The sequence below is a fragment of the Lagenorhynchus albirostris genome, chromosome X (genome assembly GCF_949774975.1).
Source record: "Lagenorhynchus albirostris chromosome X, mLagAlb1.1, whole genome shotgun sequence".
Taxonomy (NCBI): Eukaryota; Metazoa; Chordata; class Mammalia; order Artiodactyla; family Delphinidae; genus Lagenorhynchus; species Lagenorhynchus albirostris.
In genome coordinates this window covers 131,276,239-131,294,041 of record NC_083116.1, presented here as the reverse complement: position 1 = coordinate 131,294,041, position 17,803 = coordinate 131,276,239, and the positions used below count along the sequence as shown (strand labels likewise).

Sequence of the window (17,803 nt, the reverse complement as noted above, 5' to 3'; positions counted from 1 at the left end):
CAAACATCGGTAGCGCCGCTGCCTTAATAGAATAACAGTTACTAGAACCTTAATTACAGAATTAGGAATTAACACAGTAGTATCACACTCCCCTCTCCCACATGCATTTGGAGGGCTTTCCAGTGTCATCGTGGGTCGGGAAGCAGCAACTTCCCTGGTTAACATAGACACAGGTCTTATTTTTATGCTGTTAAAACAAGCCTAATCGTAAGTGTGGGAAACACATTGTCTCAAGAAACCATCTCTCCACTGCACACCTGAAACTTAAGACAACACTGTAAACCAACTACACGCCAGTAAAATTTTTTTTAATTTTTAAAAATGAAAAAGGATAAATAATAAGGACCTACTGTGTAGCGCAGGGAACTATACTCAATATTTTGTAATCTATGTGGGAAAAGAATCTGAAAAAGAATGTACACGTGTATTCTTTTATATATAACTGAGTCACTTCGCTGTACACCTGAAACTAACACGACATTGTAAATCAACTCTACTTCAAAAACATAAAAATTGTACCCGAAATCTAGGGTACAATTCTGGGAAAAAGAAAAATAACTGTCTCTCCTCGTGGGGCGTTAATGGATCCACCTCTCACGGCCAATGTTATCCCAAACCTTGTGTGCGAGCGAAAAAAATGCATTGATGGTTTATTCATTATTTTTACCCTTTTTGTATTATTTGGAGGCACCCTATTCACTTCTTTAGATGGAGAGAGAAAAAGAGAAAATAAACCGTCTTAAGACTCTTGACACCAGCAGGTAGGGAACACCATTGACACCTTAAGGAAAAAAAAAAGGACTGCGTATATTTCCTTGTTTGGAAAATGCAAACAATGCAGAAGGAAGGGTGTAGAATGAAAACGCAGAAGGCCCTGTCTGTCCCCCATCCCCCGAATTTCTGCTCCCAGGTGACCAGTGTGACCAGCGAGAGAGGATTATAGGATTTTGAAAACTCACGCGTGGCTTCCCGTGGTTGCATGTGCCCCTCGATATCCCTCGGGCGTCCCCTTTGGGGACCTCAGAGTCCCTCACGGGGGGTGTGCATTTCCCAGGACAGGTTCTTGCTGTTCCAGGCAGGTTCCGTGAAGAGCTGCTGTGGACGGACAGGGCGGGGGCAGCTGCTGCAGACGCCTGGACCTACCAGGCTCCCACACCTTTGCTCCTGCCCGGCTGGCCAGCCCATGAATGACCCCCTTGGCCCCCGCCCCTAGGGGGACAGCCCCCCCCGGGCCCTGGCGCCCCCCCTCCCTGGGGACCGATCCATCCACTCCCGTGGGGCAGGGTTAGGGCTGGAACAGCAGGAGCAGTCTCTTCGTGGGTGCAAGGTGGAAGCGTCATTTAAAAACTTTTTATTGTGGTAAAATAGACATACTATAAAATCTACCATTTTTCAGGGCACAGTTCATTGGCATTAAGTCCATTTATTGCTGGGCAACCATCCCCACCGTCATGTCCAGAACTCTCCCATCTTCCCAAACCTTGTCCCCATTAAACACTGACTCCCCCTCCCCCAGCCCCTGGACCCACCATCTACTTTCTGTGAATGTGACTCTTCTAGGGAACCCCGGTACGTGTCCTTCTGTGTCTGGCTTCTCTCACTCGGCATCATGTCCTCAAGGTTCATCCACATTGTACCTGGATCAGAATTCCCGTCTTTTCTAAGACTGAGTCATGTTCCATTGTTTTTACACGGTATTTTGCGTATCCGTCCATCCGTCAGTGGACGCCTGGGTGGCATCCACCTTTTGGCCATTTTGAAGAATGCTTCACGTGAACACACGGGTGTCCACGCCATCTGTTCGGCTCCCTACTTTTGGTTCTTTGGGGTCTACAGCCAGCAGTGGAATTGCTGGATCCTGTGGTCATGCTACGCTGAATTTTGTGAGGAACTGCCCTGTTTCCCTGAGCACTTGCAGATGCACGCTCCCTCCCTGTGGCGTGTGCGTCTGGTTCTTAAGAGAATTGAAGCTGAGTCTGGTTTCTGCCGTTGCCCCGAGGTTCTCTTCGCCGCCTGTGAGCGGGGAGCCTTTGACCTTCTGGCCGAGGTCCCGGAGGCCCTGGGCTCGGCTGCAGTGGCTGCATGTCTGGGCGTCAGCTCCTGGGGGACAGAGCTACTGCTGGATGCCTGTGTGTCCCTGAAGCTGCTTCAAGTGGAAGTGAGGAGAGAAAAAGGTAAGCATCCTGGCTATTTTGAAGGAGGCATTTTAAAGGTGCACCCTCAGCACTTTTTTTTTTTTTTTCTCTGTAAAGGGCCAGAGAGTAAGTATTCTTAGCCTCGTGGGCTGGCCGTGTGGTCTCTGCAGCTGCCATCCATCTCTGCCCTTGGCGCACCCAAGCAGCTGGAGACAAACAAATGGGAGGGGCTGAGTGCCAATAAAACTTTATTGACAAGACACGTGGTAGGCCAGGGTTCCAATAAAACTTTATTAACAAAAGAGGTGGTGGAACGGGGTTCCAGTAAAACTTTATTGACAAAATTGGTGGTGGGCTAGGGTTCTAATAAAAGTTTATTGATAAAACAGGTGGTGGGCCAGGGTTCCAATAAAACTTTATTGACAAAAACAGGCAGAGGGCCAAAATCAGAGAGCAAGCACGGGATGTCATTTACCAGCTCCGGATCTAGAGGTTTCCTCAGGCTGGTGTATGCACTGGAACCCCGATGAAGTATCCAAGGAACAAGATAAAAATGTGAAAAAAAGAAATCTCAAGGGAGTAATTTTCCATCAAACTGAACTGATTCAGTTCAGGGGTTGCCATTTATGATGAGAGTATATTATTTTGGTGTTGAAGCTGCTTTTCTCTTATGGAAGATGGTGATGGTAGGGTTTTTTTTTTTTTCTTTTTTTTAATGTCCTTCCTTTGCAAAATTCAAAACTGTCAACCCTATGTCGGTCATCCAGATGGTTTTTTAGAGTTTTGTCAATCCGAGAAATTGCCAAGTGTAGGGACTATGGCTTGATAGAACAGGAGTGGGTGGACCGGAGGTGGGGGGGGGTAGCTGGTGGGCTTTTTTCTTGCAGCCAAAGGACTCGTGTACCTGTTGGATTTCCGGGGTGCGGCCGAGTTAACTTGAACAGGAAGACATCATCTGAAGGGTTGGTGGTGCTCAGATAGCCCGGCTTGGAAATCAAGCAGGTACCAGCCACACCACGGGAACAAGCTTTGCAGGTCCCCCTCCCGGCCCCCACTGGCAGCACTGCCCCTGAATGCCCAGCCCATGCTGAGACCCAGCCAGGACACACCTGTGGAGGATGCTGGATGTTCTATGGGAAGCACGTGGGGGTGGGAGGAGCCTGTGGTTCCCGCTGACATGCGGCCGAGGCAGGTGAGGATTTGGGCAAGCGCACAGGCTGGGAAGCCCCGTGACGGCAGCGTCCACTCCGGCTGTGCCTCTGGGGTCCCCGTGGAGACCCACAAACATGGGGCAGGTACGCATTGTGCAGGAGAAATGAAAGGCTAGATCCTTCCTCCTCGTGAGCGGGACAAGCCGCTCCTGTCCTGGGAGGGATGCCATGACCAAGAACAGGACCACGCCGGACCCCAAGCACCACAGCTGGGCCCCCAGGACAGGCCCAGGCACCGGATGAGCCGTTCGGACATGTGGCCCCGAGATGCCCAGGGCCGTCCCCCCTTGTCGGGGGCTGGAGGGCTGGAGTGGCTTAGGGCGCAGCCGGGGAGCACGGTGCCGTCTGCCCCGGGGGGCTGTGGGCGTCCTGCGCCTTGTGGAGATGATGGCCCCACCAGGCTCGGGTCCCTGCTGCACAGCTGAGCTCACCCAAAAAGCGCCCCTTTCTCCCCTGATCTTTGTTTCCTCTGCACGAGTCGGGCTGTTGCCCGCATATGTCCATTTTAGAATCAGGGGTTGCTTGAAGGTCCGCAGACTGTAATATACGTTTCCCTCGGGCTCGTTGGCTGTTCACCGCTCCGCCGGATCTTCCCATGGGATTTGCCGAAGCCGAACCCAGCAGGTGCGCCTGCTGCCCACAGGTCAGCCGGCCCTTCGGGACGAGGGTCCAGCTGTTGGGGCTTCCGTGGTCCCAGGCAGGAATCGCGTTTCCATCAGGGTGTTCCCAGTGCTGGTGTCGGCGTGTCGGCGATGCCGTGGTATCTAATGCGTTTTTGGGGTTTTTTCCCTCTGTTCTGTGTGTTTTCAGCTGTGTATGAAAACACAGAGCTCGCCAGCACCTACCTGGCCAGAGCCAGCCCCAAGTCCCAGCAGGACGTGCTGCTGTACGCGGCCAGGACCACCTACCTGGGCTGGGGCCACCTGGCCGCGGCTGTCAGGTGGGTGCGGTGTCGGGGGCGCTCCTGAGTCCCAGGGCTGCCTGGGGGCTGGTTTTCAGGGCATCCGAGGAATCGAAATGCCGGGTTTCTTGTAGAACCAAACGCGACATCATTAGATTTGGGAATCCGGAGCAGATGTGTGAGGTCACCTGGTGTCGACCGACGGGATTACTCTAATGATGTCGTGATGAGAATCCTTGTGCTTCAGGAGTCTCCAGGGGAAGCGGGGGCGCCCCAGGGCAAAGCAGGAAGATAATCTGGGACAGACGGTGGAAAACCCTGCGTGCTGCTCTCTGTGTGTGATGGCTGTGCCGCACACCGGGCTTCTCAGCCTCACCCCACTGGCATCTTGGGCTGGGTGACCCTCTGATGTGGGGCATCCTGGGCCCTGTGGGGGGCGGAGCAGCTTCCCTGGTCTCCACCCGCCAGGTGCCAGGAGCACCCCCTCCCCCCAGTGCGACAACCAACAATGTCCCCAGACATTGACAGGTGTCTCCTGGGGGCAAAATCAGTTGTAACTGGGAATCACTACGGTAGAGACAGATGGATAGAGCTATAGATAAGTGATAGATATGGATAGATCAATGTTATTAGATAAATACTGATAGATAAGTAATGATACATTATAGATGATAGATGATTGATAGACAATATTGACAGTTTGATAGGTGATTGATAGATATAGATAGATATTGATAAAATGATAGCTATTGTTAGGTATGGATAGATTGTATGTAGATAGATGGATCTATAGATATGTGAATCTATAGGTAGATGTTATTGATAGATAAATATTGTTAGATAAATGCTGATAGATAAGTACTGATAGTGATCAATAGATGATAGACATTGACAGATGATTGATAGGTAATATGCATAGTTTGAGAGATAGATGATGATGGATGGACATTATTGGTAAATACTGATAGAAGATGATAAATATTGATAGGTGGGACTAGATAGATGATAGAGAAATAGATGAATACAGCAGTCCCCAACCTTTTTGACACCAGGGACTGGTTTCATGGAAGACAGTTTCTCCACAGACGGGGCGAGGGGGCTGGCAGGATAATTCGGGCAGTAACGCAAGCGATGGCGGGATGGTTCAGACGGTAATGCGAGCCGTGGGGAGCGGCAGATGAGGCTTCGCTCGTCTGCCCCCTGCTGTGTGGCCCAGTTCCTGACAGGCCATGGACCGGTACTGGTCCACGGCCCAGGGGTTGGGGAACCCTGGGTGAATAGATAGATAGATAGATAGACAATAAGTGATAGCTACTGGAATTATAATAGGTGACTGATAGAGAGAATCTCTGATGCTAGGTCAGGGTTTCTCAGCACGACTGACATCGGGGCTGGGTGACCCTCGGATGTGGGCGTCCCGGGCCCTGTGGGCTGTGGAGCAGCCTCCCTGGTCTCCACCCGCCGGGTGCCAGGAGCTCCCCTCCCCCAGTTGTGACAACCAACTGAAGACGTTGACATTGTTGAGAACCGTGGCTCCCCATTTTCTTTCTTAATTATTTTAACTTAAACCCCATCTCGAGCCTCCGGTAGCTTAACCGTGAGAACCCGAGGACCCAGTTCTGCCGCTGGTTTTGGAAAAGATACAGCTCATCAGATTCACGCTTATCGTCACTGTTTGATTTCACGTTTCTCTTCCAAAATCACACCCACGTGAGACTCACCGCGCACGTGGCGTCGATGCTGTTCTGAGCGTCCCCAGGTGGCCCAGGGCCGGTGCGTAAAGTGCGTCAGGGTGGGGCCCACAGCTTGGAGCCAACGGGACTCTCGGTAAGTCTCTGAGGGAGACCAAAGCGTCAGGGCTCTCGTGTCACAACCAGACAAGAGGGCACAGTAGGGGCAGTGGCACGGCAGAGCGTGGACGCCCGTCTAAGGGGCCAGCCCCCCGTCAGCTCCCGCAAGTTGTGCCCACGCGGCCACGGGGTGACAGCCGCCCCAGCTTCCTAGCTTTGTGTTTTACGACAAGCAGGATGTCGCGATTTCAAGGGGACGCCCCCTGAGTTTTTGACCTTGGGGCCCATTCAGTTAAAGAAGGAAGCCGTGAGGAGCTGGACACAGCCCAGTGGACTCCGCCCGAGGGTGCGAGTAACCAGCGGCGCCGCCACATCTCCGCAGCCCTTGCTGGACCCTCTGGAGTCAGTCCGAGGGACTTCAGTGCTTTGCCCCACGTGCAAAAGGAGCCTCTGGTTTTGGAGCAACGGAGAGTAACAGGCTTCTTCCTCCTGCCTCGTGCTGGTGTATCTGGGTCCCACGCGGAGGCACGCATTTCTGCTGCTGTGTATTTTTCATCAGTGTCTCCCGAAGGTCAGGTGGGAAAGAGATGCCTCACCTGACCAAAGGCTGGGTCACCTCATATCCATGAAAGGAGCAGGGGGCTGACTGCGGCCAGACTAGATCCAGGATGGAAGGAGGACACACCGCAGGGAGTCAGCTCACCTGTACATCAGGCAGCGGGGCCCAGGAGGACCCAGAAATCCCCCTCCACCGGCCTCAGGGGAGTAGCAGGAAGCTGTGGGTAGACCCGCTGGCCCTCCAGCTACAAGGACGGCCCCATCCCCAGGTGCCAGGGGCTGAGTCCTCCTGGACCGAGGCATCGCCTCATTTCACGGCATCTTTACACCGTCTTTAGACTGTCCCTCGTTTCTTCTTTCCTCACATCGGAGAGGCCTGCAAGACGGGTAACGTGCAGCTCTGAATGTGCAGTTATTTTTTGCAAAGTAGAAAGGAATTCGTGAGTGTCTTGGGTTACTTGTTTCCTGTTTGCTCTGTCTGCGATGTAAGGATAGGGTCTGTGAGCACCAGTGTGCGGTACCTAATGTGCGGTAAAGTCTCAGAACCCGAGTGATGCCCGCCCCGTTTTCAGAGACAGGAGGAACCAGTATCTGAAGGCCTTTGGGGTTCCCTCCGAGGAACTCTTCACTGCCATCTACAGGTAACGCCAAGCACCTGCTTTTTTTTTTTTTTTTTGGCCTCACTGCGGGCTCTTAGCTCCCCAACCAGGGGTTGAACCCGAGCCCCTGCAGTAGAAGTGCAGGAGTCTTAACCACTGGACTGCCAGGCAGGTCCCAAGCACCTGCTCTGATAGGGTTATGCTTATTATATTTTAAAATTTTATTGACGTGTAGTTGATTGACAGTGTTGTGTTACTATCTGCTGTACAGCAAACCGACTCAGTTATACACATTTATACAATCTTTAATATTCTTTTCCATGATGGTTTATCCCAGGGTATTGCATGTAGTTCCCTGTGCTCCACAGTAGGACCTTGTTGTGTATCCATCCTATATATACGAGGCTGCATCTGCTAATCCTGACCTTCCACTCCTTCCCTCTCCCAGCCCCCTCCCCCTTTGCAACCACTAGTCTGTTCTCTGTGTCTGTGAGTCTGTTTCTGTTTCATACATAAGTTCATTTATGTCATATTTTAGATTCCACGTAGAAGTGATATCATATGGTATTTGTCTTTCTCTGACTTACTTCACTTAGTATGATCATCTCCAGGTCCGTGCATGTTGCTGCAAATGGCATCATTTCATTCTTTTTTATGGCTGAGTAATATTCCACTGTATGTATGCACCACATCGTCTTTATCCATTCCTCTGTCAGTGGACATTTAGGTTGCTGCCATGTCCTGCATGGAAACAGTGCTGCAGTGAACATTGGGGGTGCATCTTGGGGTCTTTTCAGATTATGGTTTTCTCCAGACACATGCCCAAGAGTGGAATTGCAAGTTCATGTGGCAACTCTGTTTTGTAGTTTTCTGAGGAACCTGCGTACTGTTCTCAATAGTGGCTGCGTCAGTTTACATCTCCACCAACAGTGCACAAGGACACCCTGGTTTTAATAGTTCCCGGTGACCCAGTGAAGGAAGAAGATGGATATCCCAGTAGGACAGTGGGGAGCATCTTCCTGTCACTTCTCAAAGGCTGTCGTGGTCCCAGCTCCTTTCACTGCAGCCAACTAACACGGTCTCCAAGGACGAGGGGCGTGGGACACAGACGTGGTTCTCCGTGTAGACAACAGTGAGAATCCTCTGGGCGGGGTTGCAGGCTGGTCTGCTGAAACTCCGAGAGCAGAGTCTTCTCACGCTGCCTTCCTGGTGGAGGAAAACACCGTGTGAGCCTGCAAGGATCAGGAGAGTTTACTGGGGTCCTGGGGGGCAGATGTCACTCCTCCGTTGTGATGCTGGCGGGGATGAGAAGGAAGGCTGGCCATGCCTGCACGTTGGACACTGGGAAGCTCCCAGAACAGACGCAGGACTGGGTGGGTGGTCATCCTCCCTGTCTTACGGGATAAGGGGGTGGGGCTCGGTTGAGGGCGAAACGGCAGCGGTGAGCACCAACCCTCGGTCTGGTTTCAGGAGACCCCACAGCTCCCTCCTGACCCAGCACTGCCTTCCCATAGAGAAGGGACGGAAAGCATGGGTCGCCCTTCGGGTAGGGATGTGAGGCTTCAGAAAATCATCTCTGGTGCACAAGGGGTGTCTTTGCCATGTTCGCTGGTAGCAGGTTCCTCTAAGCAAGAGCAGACTTGCAATTGCTCTGCCTTGGGGCCAGCTGGGCGTGAAAACACAAGACAGGAGGGTCTCCAGGACCTGGGACGTGCATGCCGTTGGCGTCTGGGAGGGTCCCCCTTGTTTCTCACTGGGGCGTCCCCTGGAAATGTCCCCCACAGGGACCCACGGGCACATCTCACTCCAGCATTTGCCCAGGGCTTCCTCTGCTTGGCTGTTGTCTTCGGGTGGACAGATGCCCTGGCACGAGAGGACACAGTCAGGTCAGAGTCTGTGTGGAAGGTTGGCATGCGCGTCGGCCCAACCAGGAAGACCCCCTAGATTCCAGGGCCTGTAGGTGAGCCCGTAACTGTGGAGACCAGAGTGTGGGCACCACCCAGGTCCCCACCCTGTCACGTCCTGTGTCTGCTTGCAGGTGGTTCCGGGGCTGTGGCCAAGGCGTGCATGTCTCTGTACCCGGGGTCTCAGGTCACCGTGTTTGACATCCCGGACGTGGTCCAGATGGCAAAGAGGCACTTCTCATTCCCGGAGGATGAACGGATCGGCTTCTGTGAAGGTGGGTTTCCAAGTGCTGTCTGTGTCCACGGGGAAACATGCGTCCCGGGGGGGCGTGGGAGAAGGCGGCCGTGGACGGTCAGAGTGGGTTCCTTCACCCTCCAAATATACTTCCCCTCAACCTAGAACTGTGAGTCATGACAGATGGAAAACTCTGGGAGGGTATATTGTTTTCTTGCAATTAATTCTTTCTTGAGTATTGTACTGGGTTCAACAGTGTCCCGTCAAAATTCATGTCCACCTAGAATTTGTGAATGGGACCTTATTAGGAAATAGGGTCCTTGCAGATGTGATGAAGTGAAGGGTCTGACATGAGGTCCTCCTGGAGGAGGGTGGCCCTACATCCAATGGCAGGGTCCTTCTAAGACACAGAAGAGGAGAGACACAGACACAGAGGAGAAGCCCCGAGAAGACAGAGGCACAGAGGGGAGGGATGCGGCCACAAGCCCAGGGACGCCTGGAGCTCCCCAGGAGCTGGAGGAGGCAGGAATGACCCTCCCCTGGGGCCTCTGGAGGGAGCGCGGCCCTGGGACACCTTGACCTCACATGTCTGGTCTCCAGGATGGGGAAGGGTGGATTTCCTGGTCTGTGGCCATTTCTTACGGCCACCGCAGGGGACCCACACAGGTGTCTAAATCCAGGTCACTTATGAATGACAGTAAATGACGTGGGTTGACGGTAGGATCAGGGGTCAGTTCCTGACTCAGAAGCTTGAGAAGGTTCTCGGGCTTTCCAAGGCTCAGAGACCACAGCAGCTTTGCCGAGAGCTGGAAGGGACTTCCTCTTGCTTTGGAAACGTGGGGTGCGGCTCCCAGAGATGCTGTCCCAGGAACTAAGGTCTTACCAGCAGACGCCCTGTACCTCCATTTATGGAGGAAACTGGCCTTTCGTGGTTCTATTTTTCTGCTCGCTCAGAAGAAAAACACCAGGTGGGGATATCATTTCCATCCACTCTTAGATCTGCTGTAAATTCACTATGATGATGATTATTATTTTTGGCCACACCATACGGCTTGTGGGATCTTAGCTCCCCAGCCAGGGATTGAACCTGTGCCGCCTGCAGTGGAAGCGTGCAGTCTTAACCACTGGACCGCCAGGGAAGTCCCTCGCTATTATGTTTTTTTTTAAAAAAATCACCTGCACGGGACTTCCCTGGCGGTCCAGTGGTTAAGATTTCATCTTCCAATGCAGAGGGTGTGGGTTCGATCTCTGGTCGGGGAGCTAAGATCCCACATGCCTCATGGCCAAAACACCAAAACATAAAACCGGATCAATATTGTAACAAATTCAATAAAATGATCTACAGCAAAAGATCTTTAAAAAAAAATCACCGCCAAGTTCATGGCATCTCATGGGACAGGTCATCAGCATTGCATCTGGGGCCAGATGTGGGGTAGACACTCCCGAAATGTTGACTGATCCAGACGAAGGATCATCTCCTTTTGAATAGCTCTGGATCCGATAGGCTGATTTCAAGGTGACAAGAATGTGCTGAATTGTGTCCTTGAAGGGCTGGATACCATCTTTATTGAAAATTCTGAAATTTGGGGACGTCCCTGGTGGTCCAGTGGCTAAGACTCCACACTCCCAATGCAGGGGGCCCACGTTCGATCCCTGGTCGGGGAACTAGATCCCGCATGCATGCTGCAACTAAAAAGTCTGCACGCCGCAACTAAAGATCCTGCGTGCTGCAACTAAGACCCGGTGTGGCCTAAATGAATAAATAAATAAAAATAAATATTTAAAATTCTGAAATTTTGACCATCAGGAATTTGTTGGGGGGTGTGGGGGGCTTAATGCTGATTTTTAAAAAATTCTTTTTAATTTTTATTTATTTTTGTCAGTGCTGGGTCTTCGTTGCTGCGCGCGGGATTTCTCTAGTTGTGGCGAGCGGGGGCTACTCTTCGTTGAGGTGTGCGGGCTTCTCATTGCGGTGGCTTCTCTTGTTGCGGAGCATGGGCTCTAGGCACGTGGGCTTCAGTAGTTGTGGCTCGCGGGCTCTAGAGCGCAGGCTCAGTAATTATGGCACACGGCCTTAGTTGCTCCCTGGCATGTGGGATCTTCCCGGCTCAGGGCTCGAACCCGTGTCCCCTGCATTGGCAGGTGGATTCTTAACCACTGTGCCACCAGGGAAGTCCCTAATGTTGATTTCTAAAGCCATTGTATTAAAATACCAAGTTTTGGGGCCCCTTAAATTTTGTGCACAGAGGCAGTGCCTCACCCTGATCTTAACCCTAATCCCACCCCTGGGGAGTCTTCCTCCTACTTCTTGGAGACACACGATCAGTGTTACTTCGGTGCCTCATTTGGAAAATGGGGTGAAGAAGCAGACTTTGGAGGTTGGGGGAATTAAGTGAAATACTACTTTATTATGTGCTGTTACCCCGTTGAGGTTGGGTGTCTGCGATTGGTCCCCAAGGGCAGCTGGTAGAAGGTGCAGGCATGTCGACCTTCATTCCTGGGTCTGCATTCTCTCCAGGCTGTAGGCAAACAGACGCCTGACCAAATTTGGCCCTTGGGCCGTAGTTTTCTAAGAAAAACCCGTCTTTCTTCACTGAGTGGAAGAAAACCCATTTGGAGGAACCTCCTTCTCCGTGCCCTGTCTCATGGGGGAATATTCTGGGGTCCCTGTTTCCTGGGATACACAGCACAAGAAAGAGATCCAGGGGATAGCATCTGTGTCATCCAAGACATCCTCCCCAATTCCCGTGAATTTGCAGAGTATGGACCACACAGGTCAGCTGAGGTAACCCTCTACGGCTCAGGGCTATCCAAGCTCTCTTCCCACATTGATACTTCTTGCAGGAAAAATGGTAGGAGAGTTGAGTGTTGGCCATCACCTACAGGTAAGAGTCTCTCGTGGGCATCTTTATGCAGTCAGGGAAACACGTATGGACCTTGTTGGTCCAGTTTGACTCATCGGGATGGAGCTTCTGATCCATTGCCAGGGACCTCCTGAAATCCATGGCTTAAAGGATGCTGTCTGTTTACACGGGACCTTCGGAAACAAAATAAAAATAAAACCATTGTCCAGATCTGATGGAGGGAAAGGGGCCCCCAAACATCGTTCGGAATGGTCCTGTCTTCACTGAGATTTCTTTTTGTTCAGGGGCTGGTTGAAAGGTCACCAGCTGGGAAGATCTGGGAAAGCTCGGTCCATACAGGTGGCCTTTCCCTGCTGGGTGTTGGTGTGGTCCAACGGGATTGAGATGCAGGCTGACCCCAGGGCACTCGCCCTGGGTCACAGGAGATCTCTCTAAAGACTGCCTTCCAGAGCCGGATCTGTGCATCCTGGCCAGGGCCCTGCATGACTGGACGGATGAGAAGTGTTCACACCTGCTGGTGAGAACCTATCAAGCCTGCAAGACAGATATGTGGTAGGGCTGGGTGTCGCTGTGCTGTCAACTCGGGGCAGGGTTGGCAGACTCTCCTTGGGGTGCCGGGGACTGAGTTCATGTCACAGGTAAGGGGGGTCGTCCAACCAAATGGCTCTCCTTCCACAGCAGTAATTAAAACCGACAAAAAAAATGGCATTGATAACCATTCTTCAGCGTATCCCAACGAAAGCTGGAGGTAGCCTCTGTGTGTGATGGGGACAGTATCCTGTGAGGTCACGATGCTAAGGGTCCACGAGGGCGTGGGCACAGCCTCTGTGTGTGATGAGGTCACAGTCACGGCCGACCACTGAAGGTTTCCTTGCTTTCGGGACGTCACCATGTCTCAGGCTTTTGCATTGCTTCTCCCTCTCCAGAATCGTCCATTTTCCCCCAGAAACTGTGGTTCTGTTGGTGGGGAATCATTTTCAGAGGCGGAGTTGCCATTGCTGGGAGGGCAGTGTTTCTAGACCCCTTCCGTGGAGAGAGCTAGGAAATGGATTGAACACGCTGAATTATTTACATTTCCATCCATAGGGACGTTACCGCGCAGTTACTCAGTGTTTCTAACGCCGTCCTTGTGTGGTGTCCTACGCCCGGAGCCATGCTCCTAAGATCATCAATAGTACTTGTTTGCCTGTCCTGATCTGTACATGACGTCATCCCAAAGGAGCAAAACCAAGGTTACTGCAAACAAGAGAACTGCCAGGCCGTGCTGTGGCTTGTCTGCAGTTCTTCTGTTTAGAATATCCACGAATTGGTGCGTCCACGGTCATAGAAACTGCGGTTGTCGCCCGGAGGTGGTGTCGCCGATCTATCGGTCGTGGTCTTTGGTTTGCTTCCAGTGTTTAGGCCTTGCCTCTGCTTTTTATGTGCTAATTCTTGGAGGACTAACACATTTGCATGATTCGAAAACCAAATGCTGATGAAAAGTCCATGCAGAGAAGTCCAGCTTGTAATCTGACCCCCTCACACATATTTCTCCCCAGCTCTTGTAGGAGAGCTGATTTATGCTCTTTTTAAAAAAAAAAAAATTACAAAAATAAATAAATAAAGCCACCGTGTTTCCTGGGTGAAGCCACGCCCGGGAGGGACCTGGCACCGGGGCCGCTGCCCACAGCAACCACGGTCACCTTGCTGCTCACCCCCCTTGTGTCTGAGATCCAAACACAGCGCCTGCCGGTTTGCATATATCTCTGGACGGCCGCAACTCTGCAAGGGAAGCCGTCGATGGTGCCGAAGGCGGGGGCAGCCCTCGGAAGCGGAGGAGCACGGCTTTGCAGGTCCGGAATTTCTAGCCAGCAGGAAGCTGACCTCGGGCACGTCACCTACCTTCTCTGCACCCTCAGCCTTCAAATTTAACAGACGGGGCTGGGTAATCTCTGAAGTTTGTCTTAAATGCCCTGCGACTCTTTCACTATGTCCAACCAGTGCTTCTCAGCTGGGGTGATTTTGCCCCCCGCCCCCACTGGGGACACACCTGGCAGTGTCTGGAGGCGTCTTGGGCTGTCACGCTGGACTGGAGGACGCTGCTGGCAGCTGGTAACTGGGTACCAGGGATGCTGCCCGAGACCCCATCAGAGAGTGCACAGGGTAGCCCACATCAGAGAGTGGCCCAGCAGCCCCCAGTGCCCACAGTGCCGGGCTAGGGAGACTGGGTTAGGATGTGGTCACACTGCAGCTTCCCTGATAGTCGTGGCTGTAACGACAGGACTGGCTCTTAGGGGTGCGTAGATTTCTTAAGAGTCCTCCTGAGCTGAGGGCTCTGGGAGGGTCACACTGTCTCCTTGGGGGTAGGAAGAGAAACAGGTATTGGAAAGACCTTCTTCAGAAGATGATGGAAAGCCAGCTGCTGGTCCCAGACTGTGCTCCCCAGCGTTGGTCCAGCTCCGTGGCCTGGGGAGGGACCGGGTGGACTCAGCAGGAAGGACCCTCCAGGGCGCCGGGAATCACCTGCTCTGGCTTCTTCCCAAATACCTCTCAGGACAGCCTGGAGCCTTGGAGGGAGACATCCTCCCGTTGCCACGGCGACGCCGGATCACTTGGGGCAGGACCGGGATGCCTGTCTGCCAGCAGATGGCGCCGTTGGGTGGTTTAATGGACGTTGGCTCCACGGACCAGGCAGTCACCAACCAGAGGAGGCTGGGGTAGCCGTAAACGGAGAAGCCACACACACTTTATGCCTTTGCCCCCGAAAATGTTAGGTTTCACGAAAACAAGTACCTTTTCATCATTTTCCCCCGTGAAGGGCGATTACAAAGTAAGAATAAAAGGCATCATTCTCCAGGTTCTAAGTAAGGGAGGGGACACTGCCCCCCGCCAACACCCTGTCCCGTGGAGAGACACCCTGGGCCTGGTGGATAAAAATGTACAGTAGGGCCGGCTGCATCTCTCGCAGCAGGGCCCTGGAGCCATTGCCGGAAACACCACCTCTTTCTGGAGGGTTTCTGCCCCAATAAGGAATTTGCGTGGTCAGAGGTGATATGGAAGCCCCCAGGCAGCTTGTGTAGAAGAAAAGCTGCTGAAACACATAGCACGGCATGAACCCTTTGGATTAAAAAACACACACACGCACACACACAGTTCTTATACAAGGTTGTCACAGAAAACGAAAACCCCTCTCTTTTGTTTCTCTGATGTATTAGCTTCCACGGGGGACGACGATGTACGCTGAACTGATGAACATTTCCCAAAGAACGTGTTTGCCGCTGCCTGGGTCATTGCAATGCCTCCTGCATCCTCCACGTGGGGCCCCAAGTCTGCACAAAGTGGAACCCCTTTATGTGCAAGGGCCGAATGCATCCATCCATGTAAGTTAACGGCTCCTTACAGCAGAAACTAACACAGCATTGTAAAGTAACCACACTCCAATAAAAAGTCATTTTAAAAATTTGAAAAAGGGACTTCCCTGGCGGTCCAGCGGTTTAGACCCTGGGCTCCCAATGCAGGGGGCTCGGGTTCGATCTCTGGTCAGGGAACTGGATCCCACACGCCGCAGTGACGATCCCGCCTGCCGCAAGCTAAGACCCAGCGCGGCCACATAAATAAATATTTTTAAAAAATTAAAACAAAAGTTTGCATTTTTGGCTTTCATCACTCCTGCAGAACGACCGTGTCTATGGGAAGAGCATCGAAGGGAAATATGGTATTGAAGGGAGACGTCAGTAAGCACACCCCAAACCCTCCTCTTTTACAGAGCTTTCACGCCTAGCATCTCATGGGACCCCTGGGGCTGAGTGTGCAAAAATGGACTTGCCGGGCTTGTGCAAATGCATGCAGGGAGATGTTTGCTAAGGAGTGGAGTCTGTCCTGTTTGGAACGATGCACCAGGGTGGGACTGTCACCCCCAACCCCTGCCCTGTGGAGATGCTGGTGATGAAACTGTGCTGGAGAAGGCTTACGGGGTCCTCCAGGTCGACTGTGGTTTATCTCTGGGCTGCCCTGTGCCCATGTGACTGACACCTGCCTGGCTCTCTAACTGTCCGATTTCGGGGAGGGGGCGTCGGCCAATGGGTGAGAAGGGGCTGCTGCCTAGCAGGTTTCTCCTGGGTTCTTCTCCCCAAACTGAGCAGCTCTTTCCTTTGGTCTTCGAGACCTGGGGGGGGTGGTGCATCCCCCTCCCTTGGGGATTCCCCTTGGCCGAGCCCACGCTGTAGGAGTGTCTCATCTGTGATCTCCAAGACGCTGACCCAGACAGGAAGGAAGCAAGTGGCTTCTTCAGTGCCAGGCTGTACAAACGGGTATTATTCGGACGTTATCAGAATTTCACAGGGCCACCCTCAGCTAGACAATACCTTGGCACCGTTTATTTTAAATTTTCTAATGTGATTCTTTAACAAATGTAAATCCGTATAGCAGGGTTTTTTTAAAAAAAATATTTATTTATTTATGTATTTGGCTGTGCCGGGTCTTAGTTGGAGCACACGGGATCTTTAGTTGCGGCATGCAGGATCTAGTTCCCCGACCAGGGATCGAACCCCGGGCTGCCTGCACTGGGAGTGCAGAGTCGTAACCGCTGGACCTCCAGGGAAGTCCCTGTCCCATATTTTAGATTCCACAGATAAGCGACATCATATGATATTTGTCTTTGTCTGACTGACTTTACCTCATATGACGGTCTCTAGCTCCATCCATGTTGCTGCAAATGGCATGATTTTATTTTGTTTATGGCTGAGTCATATTCCATTGTGTATATGGACCACATCTTCTTTATCTCTTCCTCTATCGATGGGCATTTAGGTTGCTTCCATGTCCTGGCTATTGTAAATAGTACAGCTATGAACATTATTTTACTTTTTAGAATAATAAGTGATCTTCATGATGCTTATAGATGGACATGGCTACGAAATGGTTAGCTTTGGAAAAGTAGAAATTGCTTTAAAAATTTGTCATTAATAGTAAAGCCATCCTCCAGATACCTGACCCGCCACCCAAGTCATCAAGCTACCAGCAAATCAAAACCTAATTAGTATAGGAGACTTCAGTTGGGAAAATAGATTCTAAAATTAATCATAAACAGGTTCACATCTCTCAGGATGGCTACTATCAAAAGAGACTCCAGAAAATAACAAGTGTTGGCGAGGATGGAGAGAAACGTGAACGCTTGTGCGGTGTTGGTGGGAATGAAAAATGGTGTGGCTGCCGCAGAGAACAGAATGGAGGTTTCTCAAATAGTTAAACACCGAACTACCATAGGATGCAGGCTTTGAGTATTTACCCAAAAGAATCAGAAACTCAGAGAGGTCTTTGCACACCCACGTTCACTGCAGCGTTATTCACAACGGCCAAAATATGGACTGTAAACGTCCATAAACGTAAATGTTCATGCATGGGTGATGGACACACAGAATGGGGTCCATGCACACAGTGGAATATTACTCAGTCCTAAAAAAGGAGGGAAATTCTGACGCAGGCCACGACGTGGATGGACCTTGAGGACGTGAGGCTCAGTGACACAAGGCAGTCACAGAAGGACAAATCCTGCAGGCTTCCACTTATATGAGGTCCCTAGGGGAGTCAAATCCATAGAGACAGAGAGAAGGAGGGTGGGTGCCTGG

General features: G+C 51.8%; 1 protein-coding gene across 1 annotated transcript; it reads left to right on the top strand.

The window, feature by feature from the left end:
* The first annotated feature begins 1,439 nt into the window (after positions 1-1,439).
* ASMT (acetylserotonin O-methyltransferase) lies at positions 1,440-15,451 on the top strand. Its single transcript, XM_060137461.1, has 5 exons — positions 1,440-2,174; positions 4,157-4,286; positions 7,168-7,236; positions 9,233-9,373; positions 15,392-15,451. The coding sequence occupies exons 1-4, from the start codon at positions 1,610-1,612 to the stop codon at positions 9,297-9,299; spliced, it is 831 nt and encodes a 276-aa protein (XP_059993444.1). The 5' UTR covers positions 1,440-1,609; the 3' UTR covers positions 9,300-9,373; positions 15,392-15,451.
* Positions 15,452-17,803: the final 2,352 nt, after the last annotated feature.

Excerpts from the sequence above, each read along its gene's own strand:
- ASMT (XM_060137461.1), top strand. The coding sequence starts at position 1,610 with ATGTCCTCAAGGTTCATCCACATTGTACCTGGATCAGAATTCCCGTCT. Across the intron at positions 2,175-4,156 it reads GGAAGTGAGGAGAGAAAAAG|CTGTGTATGAAAACACAGAG; the intron begins GTAAGCATCCTG and ends GTGTGTTTTCAG. Across the intron at positions 4,287-7,167 it reads CACCTGGCCGCGGCTGTCAG|AGACAGGAGGAACCAGTATC; the intron begins GTGGGTGCGGTG and ends CCCCGTTTTCAG.